This window comes from Schistocerca serialis, chromosome 1 (assembly GCF_023864345.2).
Source record: "Schistocerca serialis cubense isolate TAMUIC-IGC-003099 chromosome 1, iqSchSeri2.2, whole genome shotgun sequence".
Taxonomy (NCBI): domain Eukaryota; kingdom Metazoa; phylum Arthropoda; class Insecta; order Orthoptera; family Acrididae; genus Schistocerca; species Schistocerca serialis.
Window position 1 is genome coordinate 661701005 of NC_064638.1, and position 14380 is coordinate 661715384.

The 14380-nt window shown below is 40.5% G+C and overlaps 1 protein-coding gene across 10 annotated transcripts in view; it reads left to right on the forward strand.

Annotated features, from left to right (window-relative positions):
• The window catches only part of LOC126479634 (N-alpha-acetyltransferase 80), a 149111-nt gene that overhangs the window by 18673 nt on the left and 116058 nt on the right, over positions 1-14380 (forward strand). For 6 of the 10 annotated variants that reach the window (XM_050103807.1, XM_050103800.1, XM_050103808.1 and 3 more), the window contains exon 2: positions 12918-13073. The exons of 3 other annotated variants lie outside the window; for them this stretch is intronic. In XM_050103807.1, the coding sequence (XP_049959764.1) occupies positions 13015-13073 (59 nt within the window). In that variant the 5' untranslated portion in view covers positions 12918-13014. Of the gene's footprint in view, positions 1-6210; positions 6463-12917; positions 13074-14380 lie in introns of all 10 variants that reach the window. One more of the 10 variants, XM_050103802.1, reaches the window with a different exon arrangement.

Genomic DNA, 14380 nt, shown 5'->3' on the forward strand with positions numbered 1-14380 from the left:
TGTTTGTGATGCCTTCAAAGGAGAAATAATTGTAGGTGAGGATATAGTTGGTCATGGTGACCAGGAAGGAGGTTGTGGGTTTGGAGTCAGGTGAGCATTGGGAAAGGTAGTGTTCAATAGTGCAAGGCCATGGGCATTAGGGATCTTAGGTTAGAAGAGGTGGCATCAATAGTGACAAGCTAGGTGCCATGTGGTAATAGAACAGGAACTATGAAGATTCATTGGAGGAAATGGTTGGTGTCTTTGTGTAGGAGAGTTGTTTCAAAACCACAGTGCTTGATACTTTGTCGGCAGGTGAGATTATGAAGTCAGGATTGGTTTTTAGGTGTTGGATTGAGCTTATTTCTGAGGATGTGAGGTTAGTTTCTGTGTAAAGAATTTGGGGAATGATGGTGAGTGCAAGGTTTGAGATTAAAATATTATGGAATGTTAACAAGGGCTGATTTGAGGGCAGTGGGGGTGGATTATGGTTGGATGGAGGAGTGAACTGAGTCAGGAGGGGTTCAGCATTGGTTTTGGGTTGAGTCTGATTGGTAGGGTTGATGACAAAAAAGTGCCTTTGTAGGGTTTGAGACGAGGAGACGAGATCTTCAATAAGTCCAGCAAGATTGAATTTAGAAGTGGAGCAAAAGGTAAGGCCTTTGGAAAGGACTGATACTTCAGTGAGACTGAGGCTTGTAGAGTACAGGTTCATGACAATATTTCAGGTCTATTTAGGTTATGGTGGTAGTATGTGGTAAATGTAGTAGGTCTGTGAGACAGGGTTTGTCTCGGCTATTAGGGGATGTGGGTGATGTTTGGTGGCTGCTGAAGAGGTGGTGGATAGTATTAGTCCAAGGCAGGGGTAGAAGGAGAACAGGGTGGGGAGTTTTTTGAGGTGGCATTGCGCATGATGCTCTAGTTACAGGAGGGCAAGAGTTTCAGAGCAAGAGAGGGAATGCACAGAGTGCGCCATCTTTATCCTTCCTACCAACACCAGCTTTTCTGAATTGTGCTGGTGGTAACTCACCCTGCAATATATCCTACATTCCCTGTAACCCCCCTGGTCTCAACCTTTGCTAGTCATTATCCTTCACCCATCTGTCTGCCTTCATGCTTCCACTGTTAGCTTTCTGTTCCGTCAAAGCCCCCTCCTCAATTTCTCTCATTTTCTACTTCCCTTTTGCCTCATCCCCCCCACCCCCCCCCCCACCCCAAAGCTCCTGACTGCACCTAGCAACCCTATCCTGTCCTCACCAGGTCCCTGCAAGCTCCCACAACCAGCACTACACCTTCCCCCACCCCTACCCTCCTAGCCCTCCCCCCCTCCTCAACCCAGTCTCATCCTTACTCAAACCACCCACAGATTGCCTCTCTCGTCAGGCCCAGCTGCTGTACACAGTCTGGCCTTGGAGGTCAGAGACAGTTGTAATGTATTTGTTATTTGTACTTTTGTCTCTCTCTCTCTCTCTCTCTCTCTCTCTCTCTCTGTGTGTGTGTGTGTGCGTGTGTGTGTGTGTGTGTGTGTGTGTGTGTGTTCAGATGTATAGCATTCTTGTTGTTGTACATGTCTGCAATTGATAGTTTTCTCCCCGTGGTGAGTAGCAATCTATATGTTTCATAATACTGTCATTACTCCATCATGGATTTTTCATTGTTTAAAACAGATAAATAAAGCATTTATTCGTGAGAAGTTAGCAGTAAGAATATTGTGTATAGTAGATAACCATGCATCTCAGAGAAGCCTTTTCTTTGAACTCTTACTCTCATTTTCCAAGCTAGGCTGTGACTTCCTAGACTTGTGACATCGGGCTGAGAGTCATAGGTCCCCCTAAATAGGTCAGATGTGTACTGTACATCAGAGGTAGTGACCCAAGCAGCTGACTGTGTGTGAGGTGCACACAAGGGTTTTTTAGATTAGTCAACTCTCCTTCCACTCCAGGTAGTGGTAGCTGTCGGTAACCAAGAAGTATCAGTATGTGATCCAAAGAAATGTCTCCCACAGATGATAATATCAAAATCATAATGGGCTGCTGAAGCATTTGCAATAACAAGCTAGAGTTTTCAAGTGCTCCTAAAAAGTACTGAAGCCAACACAATACAGGGCACAAAAAACTGAGTAGAACCCGAAAGTTCTGTTTGAGAATAATGAATTACTTAGGAATGGAGGAGACGACTCACCAAAAGGCAGAAGCACGGCATTGTGAACAGATACACAACAAAAGGTACAGAGCTTTGCTTTGCTAGCTGGAGGCAGGGAGGGAGTTGGAAGGAAGCAGCTCAAGGGAGAATAGGGAGCCATCCATGGGTTAGCTATGGGAAAGCAATTTCACAGACTAGGGCGTAAGATGACAGCGCACAATTACCTGACATGTATTGGGTGGGAGTAATGGGAAAGAGATGTGTGTGTGTGTGGGGGGCGCATGCACCCCTGCCCAATACATGTCAGCTAGTTGTGTGCTGCCATCTCACACCCTAGTCCATGAAATTGTGTGCCCAGCCATCTGCCACCTGCACCTCTTGCTAGCCCACGGACAGCTCCCCACTCTCCCTTGAGCCACTAGATTCTTCCCCCAAGCCCCCTCTCTGCCTCCGGTCCCTCTCCATCCCTCAACCCACCCCACCCTGCAATCCCACCTCACCCCAGGACACTCATCATGGACCAGGATAGAGCTGGCAGTCGACTGAGCACAATGTAGGGAGAAGGTATGTGCAAGCGAGTGTGTGTGTGTGTGTGTGGGGGGGGGGGGGGGGGGGGCGTGAGTGCGCGAGCATGCTTCTCCTACAGCTTGAGAAAAGAATTTCACTCTGAAAGCTAGCAAAGCTCTGTATCTTTTGCTTGTGTATCTGTCGATGACGCAGCGCTTCTGCCTTTCGATGAGTCATCTCCTTTCTTCCTAAATGATTTTGTTTATAACTTGAAGTTGGCAATAGTGAGATCTTTGGGGAAAATTTAAGTTTATACCAAAAGTATAGGGAAACAGTAAATGGAGTTGGTGTATTTGTCACAGTAGACAGGAAACTCAAATCCACCAAAATAGAAGTTGAAGCTGCATGTGAGATTGTTTGGGAACATTATCAAAGGTGTGCAAACAATTATACTATGGTTCTTCCATCAACTATCAGATTTCCTCCATATGTAGCTGAAAACTAGAAAAAACCTCAGTTTTCTTATACCTAAGTTTTCTAATGATACTGTAATAATTGGAGGAGATTTTAATCTTCCAACAATCAATTGGGATGATTTAGTTTTGTTAATGGTGGATGTGACAAGACATGAAATGTTACTAAATGCCTTCTCTGAAAACTGCCTAGGACAGCTAGTTCAGAACCCACTGATGATGGAAATACATTAGATGTAATGGCAACAAATACACCTGACCTGTAAAAAAGCCACATTGAAACTGGTATCAGTGACAATGACACATTTAAAGCAACAATGAATACCAAAACACAAAGGGCAACTAAATCAAGCAGAAAGATTTACATCTTCAGCAAATTAGACAGAGAAACAATAGAGTCATACCTCAGTGAGGAACTTGAAACTTTTAGCTCAGGACAGGACCATATGGAGTAACTATTACTCAGGTTTAATAGATTAGTTGACCATTGTGAGGATAGATATGTACCCTCCTTGGTGTCCAGTCACTGTAAAGAAACTTCTGATGAAACAGAGATTACTGCATAATTGGTATAAAACAAAGCATAGGGTTATAGACAGAGAGATGCTGAATGAAAAGTGATTGGCAGTGATGCATGGAGCCTTCAGTGACTACCATAGCAGCATCTTGTCAAATGATCTTTCACAAAACACAAAAAATTGTGGTTGTATATAAAGGCTGTTAGTGACACCAAAATTAGTGTCCAGTCACTCATGGACAAGACTGGAACTGCAACTGAAAATAACAAAGAAGAAGTAGAAATGCTTAATTCTGGTTGCAAATGTTCTTTTACAAAGAAAAACCCAAGAATATTGCCCAATTTAATTCTCGTATCACTGAAAAGACAAGTGAAATCAATATTAGTGTCAGTGGCATTGAAAAACAGTTGAACCATTAAAATTGAACGAAACCCCTGGGCCCAATCGGATACCTGTCAGATTCTATAAACAATTTGCAGCTGGGTTAGTCTCTCTGTTAACTATAATCTGTTATAGATCCCACAAACAATAAGTCATATCCAATAGTTGGAAGAAAGCACAGATCACACATTTGTATGAGAAGGGTAGCAGAAGTGATCCACAAAATTACTGTCCTATATCCTTGACATCCATTTGTTGTAGGCTTTTAGAACATATTCTGACATATCACGAACAGAAAAACCTCCTCCATGAGAAACAGTACAGACTTCAAAAACATACGAGAGGCAGTCAGATGAAAACTGAACACTCACCACAATAAGATCATGGAATGGTACCATTCAAATGTAATCACCACAAGCATTAAAACATTTATCCCAAGAGGAGACAAGGCGATTACTTAATGTTTCGTAGAATGCAGTCAGCTGCTGACGGATCTACAACTGCACCCGCTCTTGCACTTCCTCATCTGAATGAAACCGAAAGTCCTTGTATTTCTTTCTTCAGGTTGCCAAACATGTGAAAAATCTGTGCTGTACGGAAGATATTGCAGTGTTTCCCAATGAAATCGCCAATTGCCATTGTGAGGAGGCAAGCGTTATCATGCAACAGAATGATTCCATTTGACAGTATTCCTGGGCATTTTGACTTTATGGTGCACTGCAGTTTCTGCAAAGAGTCTTCACAGCACTGTGTAGTGATTGTGGTTCCATGTTTGAAGAACTTGACGAGCAGAGGAAGCATCCTATTGCAATCCTATTGCATGATAATGCCTGCACCAATACTGCCAATTGGACGAAGTCTAGGTTTTGGCAATTTGGTTTGGAAACACTGCAGCATCCTCCATATAGCCTGGATCTTTATCTCAGATGGAGAGTCGTCGTCAGATGTAGAAGTAATTTTGGGTGTACCATGGAGAAGTGTGTTGGGCCTCTTGCTGTTCATGTTTTATATTAATGATTTTGTGGAAAATATTAATAGTAACCTCAGACTTTTCACAGATGATGCCGCTATTTTCAGTGAAGCAAAGTCTGAACGAAACTGTACAAATTTGAGTCAGACCCTGATAAGAGTCCAGAAAGGTGCAGTGATAGACAGCTTGCTTTAAAATGTTCAAAAATGTACAATTGTGCACTTCATAAAATGAAAAACACATAGTATCCTATGAATATAATATTCGAGAGTTGCAGTTGGAATCTGTAAACTCATACAAATACTTGGAAGTAACACTTAGTAGGTACTTTAAGTGGAATGTGCACATAGACTCGGTACTGGGAGGGTAGCAGACTTTGGTTGTTTGGTAGAATACTAGGGAAATATAAGTAGTCTACAAATCACTAGTGCTATCCATCGTAAATATTGCTCAAGCATGTGGGACCCGTACCAAATAGGACTAGCAGGGAATATTGAACATATATGGAGAAGGTCAGTATGAATGATCATAGGTTTATTTGGCCTGTGGGAGAGTGTCACTGAGATGTTGAAGCAACTGAATTGGCAGACTCTTTGAGATAGATGAAAACTACCCTGAGAAAGTCTACTAACAAAGTTTCGAGAACCAGCTTTAAATGATGACTCTAGGATCCCATTGGAATCATGAGGATAGGACTAGATTAATTACGGTATGCATAGAGGCATATATACAATCATTATTAAAGTTCTCTCTATGTGAGTGGAATGGGAAAAATCTCTAATAATTGGTAAAGAGGGATGTACCCTCTGCCATGCACTTCATAGTGGTTTGCAGCAGATAGATGTAGATAAATGTACTCTTCAAAGATTTTTGTTGCTGCCAACAACTCTGATCTACACAACTGCGATGCAAGACACAAAGATAAAGTTCCCATAAACTTTGCATCCATGTCTAGGTTTCTTATCCATAATCATTAAACCACCATCCAGAATTTACAGAAACTGGTCAAAGTTGGGTTCAATGCATATACATTTGCTACAGAGAAGCAGTAGCTACTTTTAAAATAGCTTCTTTACTGCTAATAGATGTGACCTAAAAAGTAGTCATTAGCACTAGCCTCAGTTTGTCGTTAATACACGTCACTAAAGTTGCTTGTAAGGGCTGCCTGGTAATGTAAAACCTGGCTCTCCTTTGTGATGGGATTTACAGAATACAATGTGAATTAATGATGGAATTGCAGATTTTTCTCAATGGAATTGAGGTCACATGACCTGAAGGGCTTGGCAGGGAGAGGAGGCATACTGGCCTTGGTCTCTGAAGTGTTCGTGATGCACTATGAAGCAACGGGATGATACATTGTCATGCTGAAGGTACTTGTAGCCCAAGAGGAAATGCAGGCATAAAAATGGATACACATGATCAGAAGTATATTCCTGTATCATTTGTCAGGGAGAGACAATGACCAGCAGTCCAGGTTTCCATTTGATCTCAGGTAATCTTTCTCAGCATAAGTATGCTTTCACTTCCTGGCTCTAACTGTGTTCTGCTGGCAAACGGAATGTCTCGCTTCAACTGGTTTTTTATATTTTCATTCACTATCATTGGTAGCTAGCAACACACACCATGGTTCATCAGTCCAAGTAACTTCTTTCCAAGTATTGGTTGTCCACTAATGACTCCTGAGCCCCTTAGTGAGAATATGGTGTGAATGGTGAAAGCACTCCCTTCCATTAACCGTAAGAATGATGATTAATCTTTTATTGAAATGTGAAAATTGTAAAATATTTATAGTGTCTGATGCACTCATCTAGTAGATTAATCGCTAATTTAGTGCATCCAGTATAAGGAAAGTGTATCAAATCGCCTATTAATTAGGTAATAATGAACTGATCTGTTTGCAGATCTGCATCAAAATGTTATTCTTTTTATTAGATGGTATAGTGGGTCTTTGTATCAGAAAAGGACATCACATGTTGATGTATATTCATTCGTTGATTTATTTGCTTTGTAACTTATCAGCAGTTAGCGGCATGATTTCACATTTACTTGACAAATGATGTAATGTCACAACAGAAGGTCACATTCAAAAAGCCCCACATTTTCCAATAAACAATAGCTAAAATTCACACCATTATGCAGTTAGAACAAAACGTGTGCTTGTACCAAAGAATTTCAGTTTGTATGTATTTTCATAATTTTCAGAAAACAAAAATTCTATGAACTGTTCGTGGAGCCACGCAAACAACGATCTGTACTATATGCAATCAAGTCAGGAACTAACTTCTGACACAGATTTGGTGGTATTTATAACATACATTTGCCACCAGAACATTCTGAAAACCTCTGCTGTCATGTTAATTGTAATAATAATATCTGTTTTTATTAACAAAGAAAATAAGGATAAAATCATATGTTTTTATCAATAGAAAAAAAAAATCAAACAACCAAAATAGTTATAAAAGATACGTGAAATAACTGTGAAATTAAAGATAATAGCTTCCAGAATGTTATGCCTGAATAAGTTTGTTTACAATATGTAATATTTCAGTTTTGAATCAAATAAAATTGTTTATAGTGAAGTTAACTCTGTTATTGTAAAAGAAAACTGGCTGTTTACATTATGAGCAATAAATTACAGTCCTGTACAAATTAGGAGATTCTGTAACAATGTATGGTATTTATTATTGCTCAGGTGATTAACAAAAACAAGGTACATAATTTACAGATACTAATTCTGTTCAATGTTATGTTTCTGCTACTCTTAAAAGTAAAAGCCATAGGATAATTCTCTTTCTGGGATTTCATGTCCACAAATTGTAACTTACAGAAACGTTCTCATAATTTATAAATAAACAAGAAAAGTACAAAACCCTAAAATGCACCAGGGTTCCATAAAAATCATGTACCATGTATTTTAATACTGATATAGCATGAAATAATTTGAAAGTGCATGTAGTATCAAACGATACATATTGTCTAATTTGTGTGAATCTTGGTTTCTTACAATACCCCACCCACAGAATGTCACTCATGGAATATGCATGATGTTTTGTGCCCCTATGGAACATATAATCTATAAATCTTAACCCATCCAAATTTTTATAAAAAGCTTGCAGTTCATAGTTTTCCAGTAAGTTTCCCTATAAAATTATGGAACTCAGTAGAGACTTGTACCAACTGACAGATATAAAGAAATTTAGCAGAAATATAGTGAAAAAAGGTGAATTTTTAAATTTTAAACAAAATTTTTGTAAAAATATCCACTGAATAGATGTGACCTTGTGAGTAAGAAAAATTACAAAATTATAATCCTTACACAACTGTTTGAATATAGCAATTCGAAACAGAAAAATGTTGTTACTACCATATCAGTGTTCAAGATACAAGTAACAAAGATATAAAAATATGGAAGACATAACAAAAATTATTTTTCAAATGCAAGTGAAATACAGCAAGAATGTAGTTTGCATAGAAATGTTAACTATAATGTCAACAATAGACACACATGCACACACACATACACTCACTCAAACACAACTCACACACATGACTGCAGTCTCAGGCAACTGAAACCGCACTGCAAGCAGCAGCACCAGTGCGTGATGGAAGTGGCGACTGGGTGGGGGTAAGGAGGAAGCTGGAGCGGGGAGGGGGAGGGACAGTATGGTGGGGGTGGCGGCAGTGAAGTGCTGCAGGTTAGACTGAGGGCAGGGGAGAGGTGGCGAGGGAAGTAGTGGAAAAGGAGAGAAATAAAAAGACTGGGTTTGGTGGTGGAATGACGGCTGTGTAGTGCTGGAATGGGAACAGGGAAGAGGCTGGATGGGTGAGGACAGTGACTAATGAAGGTTGAGGCCAGGAGGGTTACGGGAATGCAGGGTGTATTGCTGGTAAAGTTCCCACCTGCACAATTAAAAAAAGTTGGTGTTGATGGGAAGGATCCATATGGCACAGGCTGTAAAGCAGTCACTGAAATGAAGGATATCATGTTGGGCAGCGTGTTTAGCAACAAGGTGGCCCACTTGTTTCTTGGCCAAAGTTTGTCGGTGGCCATTCATGCTGACAGAAAACTTGTTCGTTGTTGTGCCTACATAGAATGTAGCACACTGGTTCAGCTTAGCTTGTAGACCACATAACTGGTTTCACAGGTAGCCCTGCCTTTGATGGGATAGGTGATGTTAGTGACCAGACTGGAATAGGTGGTGGTGGGAGCATGTATGGGACAGGTCTTGCATCTAGGTCTATTACAAGGGTATGAGCCATGAGATAAGGGATTGGGAGCAGGGGTCGTGTAAGGATGGATGAGTATATTGTGCAGGTTTGGTGGATGGCGGAATACCGTTGTGCAAGGGGTGGGAAGGATGGGCAGGACATTTCCACTCCTGCCAAAGTGGTATTCCACTGTCCACCAAATCTACACAATATATTTGTCCATCTTTACACAACCCCTGCTCCCAATCGCTTACCTCATGGCTCATACCCCTGTAATAGACCTAGATGCAAGACGTGTCCCATACATCCTCCCACCACCACCTACTCCAGTCCGATCATTAACATCACCTATCCCATCAAAGGCTGGACTACCTATGAAACCAATCATGTGGTGGAAAAGCTAAGCTGCAACCACTGTCCTGTATTCTATGAAGTTCATCCAAATACAACTTTGCCTTACACGTAAGGTGGCACCACGTAACTGTGGGTATGGTGGCGCCATCTATTAGTAGAGAGACTGATGTGTGCACACCATTTGATGTTGCATAGCACCAGTGTGGTTTCACACTGAAGAGAAGGTGGTCACACAAGTTGTCGTCCACTACCGAACATGCAGGCGAGTAAGCAGGCACAACAAGGAGTAATTTGATTTTTGGCAGCAGAGGGAGTTGGAGGTAGTGAAAAGTATCAGCGGATGGAGGCTGTGTACTGCGAGTACAGTCCGAGTCTTTCAAGTGTTGTGGAATGGCACAAACGATTCCTTGAGGGGTGCGATTCATCAGAAGACGATGCTCGTCTTGGACAGGCTCATCGTGTCAACACTGGAAATGGTTGCAGAAGTGAATGCTAGTCTTGGACACCCGCAGAATCACCGTGGACCTCTAAAACAAGCTATTTGCAGACATGAGTTTGCAACAGATAAGGAAGTATGTGACTGGGTCCAGGCCATTTCAGTGACTGCTTCATAGCCTGTGCTATATGGATCCTCCCCACCAACACCAACTTTTCTGAATTGTGCAGGGAACTTTCTCTGAATTGCATCCTGCATTCCTGTAACACTCCTGGCCGCAACCTTTGTTATTCATTGTCCTCACCCATCCAGCCCCTTCCCTGTTTCCATTCCAGCACTACATAGCCATCATTCCACCACCACACCCAGTCTTTTCATTTCTCTCCTTCCCTACCCTCTCTCCACCTCCTCCCTGCTTACTCCCGCAAGCAACACTGTACCATCCATACCCCTGCCCTGCTATCCCTCCCTGTCCCCACCCCAGCCTCATCCTTACCCCCACCACCTGGTTTCCTCTCGCATCATGCGCTGTTGCCACAGTCTGGCTTCAGCCGCCAGAGACTGTTGTCGTGAGTGTGGTTTGCATGCAAGTGTGTGTGTGTGTGTCTGTGTGTGTGTGTGTGTGTGTGTGTGTGTGTGTTCAATAAAGGCCTTGTTAGCGGCCGAAAGCTCACTTTCTGACAGTCTTTTGTTGTGCTATCTGCAACTCCGAATCTCTGCTGTGTGGTTAGTAGCAGTTATCCTGTTCATAATAATGCAACATTCCATCCTGGATTTTCCATTGTCAGCTACTTGTTTGAAAAACGTATTTTGGTGGTACTTATCCATAGTTAGCAACAGCATTACTTTGTTCAGTATTTTTGACAGGTAACCATCATTGTTTCCTTTTCCCAACAAAACGACATCATTACAGAGCTATTAACTGAAATCCCCATACTTGGGTACCATCAGGCACACAATTAGCATATCATAAAATCATCTTAGCCTTGACAGACAAAACACCAATTAGACAGCACAAAATCAACTTACTCCTCACTCAATACACAAGCCACGTTGACTTGTGAACTACTGTAACTCAGATCACTATAACAACATTGCCACATCATCATTGTCATCATCGCACTATCTCAATCTCATTATCATTGCTCCAATACTCATATATTACCTCAAATCTCAGTATAAATATTGACAAAAATGTCAAAATATAACTTCCACAACACTCCATAAATTTCAGCATAAGACCTCAGTTACAAAAGTATTATGACTATATCACTCATACTCAATTTATGACCCTGAAATACCTTTTCAAAACACGTGATCTCTTACATTAATTTCTTATCAACAGTTCTTCAAATCTCTCATATAATTATCAGTAACTCGTATCACAGAATTCTGCTCACTACAATTTTCAAATTATTAACTGCCACAGGGCTAATAAATAGAGTTGACACATTTTATAAAAATACAGTTCCAAGGTCTTCATTCTCAACAATGTTTTTACTAATGCTTCAGATGTTTGCACAGTTTTCAGTAGCTGACTACACTCACAAAGTTACATTATAATTTAAACAAGTTTCACTTTTCATCTCTTGGTTAATGATTTAGCAAAGTTCAAAACTTCTTCAAAAATGTATTGTAGTTCCCTAAATACAGCCAAAATTTATATATATTTGCCTCTGTGTACTCAGCTTGAAGTAAAAAGGGAAAGTCTTCATTCTTCATGTAAGTAAATAAGAACAGACAGGAAAACTTTTCAAAAAAGTATAATATTTCTCCAAACCAGTCTCATTTTGTTAATAAATCATGAATATTCCCTAACATAGCTAATTTTCTTCAATACATCACAGCAGTTTTCAAATATGGTCAATATCCATCACATGGACTTTGTTGGCTATAAACACAGCAAAAATACACAGACATACAAAAAGTCTTACTTCATGCAGCATTATTTTCAGATATAGATAATATGACGCACATTCCTTTACAAAAATACCAGAATTTTTTTCATTAAACATACGAACATGTGAATGATTACTTGTTTGTACTGTGAGATTATATTTTAGTCCTAACCACTCTTAACTTCAATTAGCAATCTGACACTTTCTTAGGAATGCAACACAGGGGATTTAGACATTCCCATCTCTTCAGACGTACTGAGGAGTTATAGTAAACTGACAGTGTTCTGAGGGCCGCAGTGCGGGTTGTATACATCACAGTATGCTGAAACATCGTAGACATGTTCATTAATTGGTACGATCATGGTGTATGCTGGAAAAAAATAATAGTTCCACTTTCTGCAACTAGATGAAATCATGACACTGTAAGCTGTAAGAATGTGAAATGTTTTCTGTTTTGATACTAGTTAGCTGTTTGTTGCTTGGCGACACTTGTTCATTTCTTTTGTGAAGTGACTGTTGGTGTCAAGGGTTACAAAGATGGAAGTTTACCACACAAAACGTAATGGCTATTGAGGAGAAAGTGTGGGCACTGCTGGCAATGTTGTTTTTTCAGAAAGACAGCAATAGCAGCACTGCATAGCAGGAATATCACTGACAGAAATTGCAAAGAGGCTCCATATCAATAAATGGGTTGAACAGTGTGATCAAGAAATAAGCTGTGTCATGGGAATTGTCTCTCTCATTGTTTTACGCTGATACCCCTACAAGATTCAGAATGTGCATCAAATTAAGCCCAAAGGTAGGCTAGAGTGCTGTGACTTTGTCCTTCATTTTTTGGCACACATGGAAATGGATGAAGTGTGGCCAGGGAACATTATTTGGATGGATGAGGCACATTTTATTTTGTACAGTGTTGTGAATGCAGAGAACTGTTGCATACGGGGTTGTACTCTGCCATATTTTGTGCAGAAACATCCACTGCACTCAGTTCATATGAGTATATGTTGTAGTTTCACAAGCTCCTTCATTCTTGATCCATTTTTCTTCCAGGGGATGACACCTTGTGGGCCAGTTAGGTGTACAGTGACACTTGCATATTATAAGGACCTCCTTGGGCAATAAGTGATTCCAGCATTGCAAGAAAGCAATGATGTCCACACCACTATTTTCGTGCAAGATGGGGAGACACCATATATCGCTTGGCAGGTGAAAGATTTGCTTTGAGAAACCTCCGGTTGTGCCATATTATCTGTTTACCGGCGTTCTGTCGACCAAGGATATATGCCCGCTGTGTTGTGCATGCCTAATGGCTTTCCTTCTAACCCACACCCAATGCTGTTTCCTTTGTTACTATTCTCTAACACTTAACTTTACTCAGTGTCCACCTTTTCCTTTCTCTGCTTTCCTGTCTTTTATTGTTGCCTTCCAAACCACACACATGTTGACTGCTGGGGAAGCCTGCATCAACTGTCTCATCTGTGCACAACAAACAGCTATGTTTTCTTTCCGATGGAGATGCAGCCCACATTAGGTCAGAGAATGACATATTACATATGTCCTTCCAAGTTTTTGCTGCACTTGACACTTTATTAACTAGTTATGCTTACATTATGATGAGCTTGTTCCAGCAGTTTTCCCAAGTGATAGTATCTGCTTGTTTGACATCTCAGATGTTGTGATGTAATTACAATATTACATTGTGTAGTGTCAATGGTACAGGGAAAAATCTTGGGCTGTAAATTAAATATGATGACTGTCATTGTCTTCACTGGGATAATAAATTCAGCTTCCCTTTCCTGTGCACATTAGTAACTGAAGTAATGAAATAAAAGTGCCCGTAATGCTGTTAACCAATAAGATAACTAATCACTAAGCACTTTCCAGATGCCGATTACATGAAATGATGACCCAAAATGACACTGTTTCAATTTTCACTAATAAAAGTTTACTGTCTTTAAAATGTTCACATAAACTCAAAGACTGGTGAAACCAACTATTTCAGTATATGGCTAAAATCAACTCGGGCCCCCAGTATAGCGACAGGTAAGTTCCCTGATAAAATTTAATAAATTGAAAACTGCCGGAAAACATTAACTATGTGCACTGCTAATCATAAAAGGAGATTAAATCACAGACTAACTGACACCTTATTAGAGTCAAACCAACAAATGACACCAAATTCTAAGTGCCAATTTGTAGTAAAATTAATCAGAATCCACTGGTAAAACTGAAATGAAGTCCGAGTTTAGGATTCAGAAACAGAGTACAAAAGCCACATCACACGAGAATCTCAAGTTCCGTTGGTCAACTGGCTACAAATAATCAGACATCTGATTAAGCCCTAAGTTTCCTAAGTTCAGTGACTGGACTACCTGTAAGACTTTTATCTTTCTGATGAGTGCGTGGCTGGCATCAATACTCAGCCTGACCTGGGTGTTGCTTCACTAGCTCACACATAACACTCTCTGGTGAGCAAAGGTTTCATCACCATTCAGGAAAATGGTGAGACAGGG